The sequence below is a fragment of the Larimichthys crocea genome, chromosome XII (genome assembly GCF_000972845.2).
Source record: "Larimichthys crocea isolate SSNF chromosome XII, L_crocea_2.0, whole genome shotgun sequence".
NCBI lineage: Eukaryota > Metazoa > Chordata > Actinopteri > Sciaenidae > Larimichthys > Larimichthys crocea.
Window position 1 is genome coordinate 2,894,796 of NC_040022.1, and position 9,480 is coordinate 2,904,275.

The 9,480-nt window shown below is 47.8% G+C and overlaps 1 protein-coding gene across 1 annotated transcript in view; it reads left to right on the top strand.

Moving 5' to 3' along the window:
• LOC104938934 (proline-rich protein 5-like) overlaps positions 1-9,480 on the top strand; it is a 29,525-nt gene that overhangs the window by 13,968 nt on the left and 6,077 nt on the right. Inside the window, exons 2-7 of the mRNA XM_027284925.1 lie at positions 5,543-5,676; positions 6,594-6,674; positions 7,003-7,051; positions 8,380-8,437; positions 8,760-8,851; positions 9,270-9,472. Coding sequence (XP_027140726.1) covers positions 5,555-5,676; positions 6,594-6,674; positions 7,003-7,051; positions 8,380-8,437; positions 8,760-8,851; positions 9,270-9,472 — 605 coding nt within the window. The 5' untranslated portion in view covers positions 5,543-5,554. The remainder of the gene's footprint in view (positions 1-5,542; positions 5,677-6,593; positions 6,675-7,002; positions 7,052-8,379; positions 8,438-8,759; positions 8,852-9,269; positions 9,473-9,480) is intronic.

Sequence of the window (9,480 nt, forward strand, 5' to 3'; positions counted from 1 at the left end):
TGTGTGGAGTGTAAGACGTGTTTAACGTGTAGATGTGTTGGCGGGTAGAGTGGTTAACGTGGTAGATGTGTTGGGTTGGCGTGTAGATGTGGGTAAATGTGTAGAGTGTTGGTGTAGAGTGGTTAACGTGTAGACGTGTTGGGTGTAGATGGTTGGCAGTTAGATGTGTTAACGTGTAGATGTTTAACGTGTAGATGTGTTAACGTGTAGAGTGTTGGCGTGGTAGATGTGTTGGCGTGTAGATGTGTTAACGTGTAGAGGTGTTGGCGTGTAGATGTGTTGGCGTGTAGATGTGTTAACGTGTAGATGTGTTAACGTGTAGATGTGTTGGCGTGTAGATGTGTTGGCGTGTAGATGTGTTAACGTGTAGAGGTGTTGGCGTGTAGATGTGTTGGCGTGTAGAGGTGTTGGCGTGTAGATGTGTTGGCGTGTAGATGTTGTAACGTGTAGATGTGTTTGGCGTGTAGAGTGTTAACGTGTAGATGTTGGCGTGTAGATGTGGCGTTAGATGTTACGTGTGAGATGTGTTCGTGTGTGTGTTGGGCGTGTAGATGTGTTGGCGTGTAGATGTGGTTAACGTGTAGATGTGGTTGGCGTGTAGAGTGTGTCGTGTAGATGTGTTGGCGTGTAGATGTGTTAACGTGTAGATGTGTTGGCGTGTAGAGTGTTAACGTTAGATGGTTGCGTGTAGATGTGTTTAACGTGTGAAGACGTGTTAACGTGTAGACGTGTTGGCGTGTAGATGTGTTGCGTGTAGATGTGTTAACGGGTAGATGTGTTTGGCGTGTAAGATGTGTTAAGTGTAGATGGTTGCGTGTAGAGGTGTTGCGTGTAGATTGTGGCGTGTAGGATGTGTTTAACGTGAGAGGTGTGTTGGCGTTGTAGATGTGTTGGCGTGTAGATGTGTGGTAACGGGTAGATGTGGTAACGGGTAGATGGTGTTGGCGTGTAGATGTGTTAACGTGTAGATGTGTTGGCCGTGTAGACGTGTTGTAACGTGTAGATGTGTGCGGTACGTGTAACGTGTAGATGTGTTTGGCGTGTAGACGTGTTAACGTGTAGATGTGTTGGCGTGTAGACGTGTTAACGGTAGATGTGTTGCGTGTAGACGTGTTAACGTGTAGATGTGTGGGCGTGAGATGTGTTACGTGAGATGTTGTTTAACGTGTAGAGGTGTTGTGTTAAGCGTGTAGATGTGTTAACGTGGTAGATGGTTGTTAACGGGTAGATGTGTTGGCGTGTAGAGGTGTTGCGTGTAGATTTGTGGCGTGTAGATGTGTTAACGTGTAGAGGTGTTGGCGTAATGTGGCGTGTAGGTGGTGAAGTGTAGATGTTGTTTAAGTGTAGAGTGTTGGCGTGTAGATGTGTTGGCGTGTAGATGTGTTAACGTGTAGAGGTGTTGGCGTGTAGATGTGTTGGCGTGTAGATGTGTTAACGTGTAGAGTGTTGGCGTGTAAATGTTGTTGGAGTGTAGATGTGTAAGGTGTAGATGTGTTGGCGTGTAGATGTGTTAACGTGTAAGATGTGTGTATTGGCGTGTAGAGTGTGAGAGCGTGTAGAGGTGTTAACGTGTAGATGTGTTCGGTAGATGTGTTAACGTGTGGATGTGTTAGTAACGTGGATGTGTTAACGTGTAGATGTGTTGGTGTCGATAGTGTGTGGCGTGTAGATGTGTTAACGTGTAGAGGTGTTGCGTGTAGATGTGTTGGCGTGTAGAAGATGTTAACGTGTAGATGTGTGGCGTGGAGCGGTGTTCAGTCGTGGTAGAGTGTTGGGCGTGTAATCGTGACGTGTAGACGTGTAGGCGTGTAGAGTGTTAACGGGTAGATGTGTTTGGCGTGAGATGTGTTAACGTTAGATGTGGTTAACGTGTAAAGGTGTTACAGATTCGTAGATTTTTAACGTGTAGATGTGTTGGCGTGTAGAGGTGTTGGCGTGTAGATTTGCGTGTAGAATGTGTTTAACGTGAGAGTGTGTTGTGCGTGTAGATGTGTTGCGTGTAGATGTTTAACGTGTAGATGTGTTACACAGGAAGGTGTTGAGGCATGTAGGATGGGGTTCGGAATGATCGGCTTGTGTGTGTGCTTAGATCGTATGTAGACGGGAGATTGGTAGATGTGTGGCGTGTAGACGGGTTAACGTGAATGTGGTTAACGTGTGAGTGTGTTACGTGTAGATGTGTTGGCGTGTAGATGTGTTTAACGTGTAGATGTTGGGTTTAGATTCGTGTATAGTGCTGTTACGGTAATGTGTCACGTGTAGATGTGTGCTGGCGTGTAGCATTGTGCTAGGCGTGTAGATGTGTTAACCGTGTAGATGTGTTAACGTGTAGATTGCTGGCGTGAGGCTGCGTGTAGATGTGTTAACGTGTAGATGTGTTAACGTGAGAGTGCTGGCTAGTGTGATGTAGATTTTTGTAAGGTTAAGTAGGCATGTGAGCATGTGAGATGTGTTGGCGTGTAGAGGTGTTAACGTGTAATGCTGTTTTAACGGTGATGATGTGTTAACGTGGTAATGTGTTGGCGTGTAGATGTGTTACGTGTAGATGTGTTAACGTGTACGATGTGTTACCATCGATGCATCACGTAGAGCAGACAGTGAACGCATCACGTAGAGCAGACAGTGAACGCATCACGTAGAGCAGACAGTGACTGCATCACGTAGAGCAGACAGTGAACGCATCACATAGAGCAGACAGTGAATGCATCATGTAGAGCAGACAGTGAACGCATCACGTAGAGCAGACAGTGAACACATCACATAGAGCAGACAGTGAACGCATCATGTAGAGCAGTGAACGCATCACGTAGAGCAGACAGTGAAGTCCTTCTCTCTGACCTCTTTGAGTCATTAACACGTATCATGTCTGTGTTGTTAGCTCGGTGTCGTGGGTTTGATTCCAGCCGTACACGGGCTGAACATGTTTACTGTTTACTATATATATATATATATATGCGTTCAGAGAGTGGTTTGGAAATACTGCGGAGCCTCAAGATGAAGCTGTGTACTATAAAACTTCAGTTATTGTTAATATAATATTTGCTTCAGTCACGGGATGAAGCCGGGACCTTGAATTGCTCGCAGTCTTGCTCAGTCAGCAAAGATGGAGACATGGTATCAATTTTTAATTTAAATCGGTATGTGCATAGAGAGAGAGAAGGGCGAGCGAGAGAGAGAGAGGTCATTAGTTCATTTACTTATTTTGTAATGTGCAGGTATGTTTTCAAAGACTGAAATAAAAATACTTAATGTCCCGTCGTATAGTTTGTCCTCCTGTTATTGACATCATTCACAAATCTAGATCTTCGATGTTCCTGGGAACGTTCGCCCTGCTGAGAAACTTGACGACAGACTGAAGAGGTTAACTCTGATTCAGACCGTCTTCATTGTTGTTCAATATGAATTCGTTGATTATTTGAACAGGTAGGATATGTTGGCTGTCTTCAGGGGACAGACGTGGTCTCTGGTCTCTGGTCGTTCAGGACCTGTCAGAGACAGATTTGTGTTTACTGACCTCCTCTGACTTGGGCCAGATCAACAATGGTGTGTTTGTGTTGCCTGTCAGCACGAGGCCTCTCATTGGCTGTGATCAGAGGAGACGGCACAGCGAGAACCCATCAGACACCTGGGCGTCCTCGAAGCTGACCCGGTTGTGGACAGGAGGAGGAAACACTGCTGCTCTGCACCTTGAAGTGAGCAGATGTTTCTGCGTGGAACAGCTGATTTATCTGATGAATGTTTGCTGGATTGTCAGTCAACAGGAAATACGATACGAGACATTAAAACAAAGACGGAGTAAGAAAACCAACAGATGACTGAACGAGGTTTGGAGCCACCGTGCTGCAGAGTGAAATGTGTTCAGTGATGGAGGAGACAGGTGGAGGGTTCTACCACAGATCACCTGGTGTACAGGTGACACAGTGAGAGGCCACCAGCGCTCCTTCTCCTCATTCACTGTCCATGTCACTCGAATCCACCTGGAGCGCTCAGACTCATCCTCATCCTCTTCATCATGTTTGGTTGCACACAGCTCGGCTCCACGTGTTTGGATGTTCAGAGTGATGCAGCTGTGCGAACACAGTGACGTTCAGCTGAACGTGCAGCGACCAGAAGAAGGAGGAAACAGTTTGATTATATGATCTGAACTCACGTCCAGAGGAAGCTGGTCGCTGTGTGGACCTTCATGAACGTTTGAAGCCTGCAAACAGAAACTGGGAGGCGTCTCCGCCTCTGCAGCTGTCTAACTGTTTGTTTCTGCTGATGTGAGAGTTTGTGGCCAACCCTCTGCTGAAGGTGTGAAACTGTTACATCAACCTACAGGCGGAGAGACTGATATGATGGTGAATGTTTTTCTAGTGCAGATAACACGGCCTTCAAAATAAAACGTCCATGTGTTCCCCCGTCTCGTATAAAAGACGCTTCCTTACAATTCAACGTACAATTAGTGCTGAGTCATCTCTTCCCAAACCACAACGAACCTCTGTAATCATGACCAACTCCAACTTCTTACCCAACAACATTTTATTGTGCTTTTTCCCCTCACAAAAACAGAGCATGTCAGAGAGAGTAGAGACTAAATATATCGCTGACAGTAAACGGCCTGCAGTTCAGAGAAACTCAGACATACATGTACAGAAATACACGCGACGTGTGGTGATACCGCAGCGTGAGAGCTGAGAGCAGGCCGGCCTCGTTGTCTCTGTCTGTGGTTTCTGGAAAGCGAGGCAGAGTGAGACCTCTGCGCCGTAAACAAGCACGCTGATCTCAGGTCAGCGCCGCTCCACAGGAAGCAGCGGTTAGACAGGAAGTTTCTAAATGAATCAGATGAAGCTGCTCCGCCCTGCCTGCTGACAACAGCAAGTACAACCTGCAGGGGACTGCTGAGAGGAGCGCTACCTGTCTGTCTGTCTGTCTGTCTGTCTGTCTGTCTGTCTGCTGACGTGTCAGACAAACTGTCTCTGAACACCTCAGGATCTTTTCTTGTCCAATTTTCACAAAGTGACAAAACTGTGTCAAAAACTGCAGTTCCTCTTGTCGTCCACTTGAGGCTGGCTCCAGAAGTGAGTCAGTCTCTATAAGTCCCCATGTTCAAATGTCCTCACAGAGTGGGGACGTCATGGAGACTATGTCCAGGTTTTAGACAGTCTGCGGGGACGTCATGGAGACTACGTCCAGGTTTTAGACAGTCTGCGGGGACGTCACGGAGACTACGTCCAGGTTTTAGACAGTCTGCGGGGATGTCACTGAGACAAGTCATGTGTTGTATGGGTTGTCCAATAACCTGAAGGTTGGCACCGTACCCCCCAACATCTGCTCCCTGGGGCTGTGAGTTGATGCTCACCGCTACTGCACTGTGTGTGTGTGTGTGTGTGTGTGTGTGTGTGTGTGTGTGAGATGAATGTGCAGAAATAATTTTGTGTCCAACCTGATTAATAAAGTTTCAACTTAACTTAATGTGTGGCTAACGTGAGCCTGCGTGCTAACGGATTGTCGTTGCAGCGTTTTTTTTGGTTTTTTTAAATAACTGTTTTTTTCTCCTCAGCAGCCAGGGTGCATGATGGGATCTTTCCGGCGTCCCAGGCCTCGGTTCATGAGTTCTCCGGTTCTGTCGGACCTCGCCCGGTTCCATGCCAGCTCACCTGCGCTACAGCTCTCCAACACCAGCGTGTGGAACAGGTGAGCTTAAGATCTGAACCTGGATCAGTCTGTGATGATTCAGCCAGGTCGTATCAGGAAGAACACACAGTTCAGATATCATCATCTGTGTGTGTGTGTGTGTGTGTGTGTGTGTGTGTGTTATGGGTCCAAACATCAGCTTAAAACAGTGCTGGCTCGTACTTTCCAGACCTCCGAGAGAAGAACAGGTTCTGTTGAAGGTCAGATGGGATCAGACTGTTTTCAGTGTGTCAGACTCGCGCTCACAGCAACATGAGGAAACATCCAAACATCCACTTTCAGCCCCTCACACCCACGGACAGATCACGATGACATCCAGGAGGATCCTGATCAGATGTTGAACCACTTCAACAGCAGGGACTCTTCTCCTCACCCCGTCTCTAAAGCTGAGCCCAGACACCCTGCAGAAGAAACTGACCGTAGGGAGGGTCAGCATCTAACCAGCAACCCTCAGATTACTAGGCCAGAGCTCTCCAACCAGAGCTCTCCAACCTGAGCTCTCTAACCAGCTGGCAGTCAGTCGAGGTTGCAGTTGGACCTCGTATCACAGTGCTGAACCGTTTCTTTGAATCACATGACAGGGACTTGACGCGAGCTTCATGTGTTCTGATAGTGATGTCAAGTGAAGCTTGACGTCTCCTCATATTTCCTCACACATGCTTGAGTTTCTGCGGCCCGTTTCCTCTCGCTCTCCAAAGCGCTGACAGGATGTTTAGTAGGAAGTGGAGGTGGCAGCCGGGTCACGTCCTGTCAACCCGCTGAGTCACGCACGAGAACCATCACACCCCGACCGACGCCAGTCCAAGACCAAGACCTTCACCACATGACTGTACTTTCATTTCACATCATGCAAGCTGATACGATGCACGACTCGTTGACCTCTGACCTTACCTGTGTTTGTTTGTTTCTGTCCTCAGCGTCCAATCAGCTGTGATCAAGGTGTTCCAAGGCGGAGCTCTGCAGTCTAACGAGCTGTACACGCTTAACGAGAGCATCAGGTGACGACGACTTCTTTTTCCTCTCCAGTTAACGTAACGACCAGATACGACACAAAGATTTAGAGACAAGCTGTAAACATGTTTATCACAACACGTTTAATCATATTCATCTTTAACGTGTAAACATCATTTTAAGTCTCCTCGTAACCATGACAGCAGGCTGATGGAAAATTAATGAATGAATGAATGAATCAGTGAAAACTCGTTAACGTTAGTGTTTCTTCACTGTGTGATGACGAGGAGAGGAAACATGAAACATCCTCCTTCCTGACCTCCCTGACCTTCCTGACCTTCCTGACCTTCCTGACCTCCTTTGTGTCCTTCACAGGTGGCTCCTTAAAACTGAGATGGGCTCCTTCATCACAGACTACTTCCAGGTATTTTCATCCCTTGCTTCCTGTTTCTGGGTCATGAAATGTGACAGTTGAGCCGAGCGTCTCTTTGTTTTCAACAATCAGAGGAAACTCCAGCTGATGATGATGCGGTCGCTGCACTTCCTGTATCTGTTGTCACAGTTGGTGGCGATGCAGATGTCAGACTGAAGGAAGGGCGAGACGATGATGTGCGAGCTCTGATCGAAGAGAAGGAAAATAATGAAAACAATAAAAATACACTCTTAAATATATTTCATATCTCTGCTGATGCTTCAGCTGCCAGTCAACCTGTTAAAACAGGTCATGTGACCCGCTGTGGATCTCACAGTCTGCTGCCAACCGTGAAGATGTTTATCCGTCCGTCATGGACAGTCTGTTCTCTTCAGCAGCTGGAAACTTTCTGCCTGTTTCAGCTCGTTCAGACGCCGCACTGTGAGGTCAGAGGTCATGTGACACAGCTGCTCACAGAAGAAAGAAGAAAGTTTGCAGTCAGCCTTTTATTTCACCAGCAGCAGCTGATGTCACTGACTAGTCCAGCAGCAGTCAGCCCAGAACCAGAACCAGACCCAGCAGCAGCTGATCTCACTGCCTAGTCCAGCAGCAGTCAGCCCAGAACCAGAACCAGACCCAGCAGCAGCTGATCTCACTGCCTAGTCCAGCAGCAGTCAGCCCAGAACCAGAACCAGAACCAGCAGCAGCTGATATCACTGCCTAGTCCAGCAGCAGTCAGCCCAGAACCAGAACCAGACCCAGCAGCAGCTGATCTCACTGCCTAGTCCAGCAGCAGTCAGCCCAGCACCAGAACCAGACCCAGCAGCAGCTGATCTCACTGCCTAGTCCAGCAGCAGTCAGCCCAGAACCAGAACCAGACCCAGCAGCAGCTGATATCACTGCCTAGTCCAGCAGCAGTCAGCCCAGAACCAGAACCAGACCCAGCAGCAGCTGATATCACTGCCTAGTCCAGCAGCAGTCAGCCCAGCTCGGCGTCTGTCTTTCAGCCTTTTATTTCACCAAGCTCTCACCAACCACTAAAAGTCAGTCCCACATTTACTCTTGTCCGGCGGCTTCTTGCTCGCTCACTCTCTCCTTTTCTCTTCTTAGCTTCCTCCGTCAGCGTCCTCTTCACTCTCTGCTCCTCTGCCATCATGTCCGTAGAAGCTGCTGAGCTCACAGACTGATCCTGGGTCAGCTCTGTGTGATTACACTAAGCTGATTTGTGGCTGCAGCTGCAGTCAGCGAGCAGCCGAGTGTCTTTATTTTTTTTATTGATCGTCTGCTTCAGGTAGAGATCTGGAAAAGAAGACTGTAAACAAACGTCTTCTTTGTTTCAGAACCAGCTGCTGACCCGAGGTCTGTCTGATGTTCTGGATCAGGTCCTCCTTCACTCAGGTGAGACTTCCTGAGCTTTGAGTCCCTGAGGACAGAGAAGAAGAATGGATGGTGGTTCAAAGAGTCACACCAGTGGTACACGGACCACAGTTTGAGAACCGCTTTTAATATTGATGTGTGAGTGTAGAGTATCCAATACAAACCAGGGCAAAGTAATCTGATTACTCTGTTTTAAACCTCTTCACAGCCAATCAGCCTCAGTCTGATGTGATGAAACATTAAGTGAACGTTTAATCAGATCATTTTCTCCTCGGTGGACGCGTTGCTGTGGTGTTGGTGATGTGTTTCCATGGTAACCACCTGTATCTTTGTCTGCCCGCAGGTGACGAGCAGCTCGTTGTCCTCGCCGACATGTGGGACAGATTCTTCACAGAGATCCTGCCAACCCTGCAGGCCATCTTCTACCCAGTCCAGGTACACACACACACACACACACACACACCTGTAAACACACACCTGTAAACCACGACGACGTCTCTCTGAAAGGTGTCTGTGTCTGTCTCCAGTCTTCTTGAATTTAAATTCTTTAATTCTTTAAAATTCTGAAGTTTCTGATTCAGAAAAAAAAAATGAAGCCGACCAGTTTAATTATTGATCGTTAAATGAACTTTGGACACGACCTGTGGAATGAGATCAGACTGACGAGGACGAACGAGCGCTCATCATCACAGACTCCATTAATCAACGCCTCTCCACATAATTAAGATGCTTTGGAGAGCCTCGTTTCCAGGGCGACGTGGATGGACGACAGTGATTGGTCTTTTAGGTTAAAGCAGACAGATGTTTACAGATGTGTGTGTGTGTGTGTGTGTGTGTGTGTGTGTGTGTTCAGGGTCAGGAGCTCACAGTCAGGCAGATGGCCCTGCTCGCCTTCAGAGATCTGGTTCTGTTGAAGCTCCACCTGGAGGAGACTCTGTGCGGTGCAGCCTCCGTCCCTCCAGCCGTCACACAGATGCTGCTGGTGCTGCAGGTAAACAGTTTCTATACTCTGTGTACTCTGTGTACTGTCTGTGTACTCTGTGTACTCTGTGTACTGTCTGTGT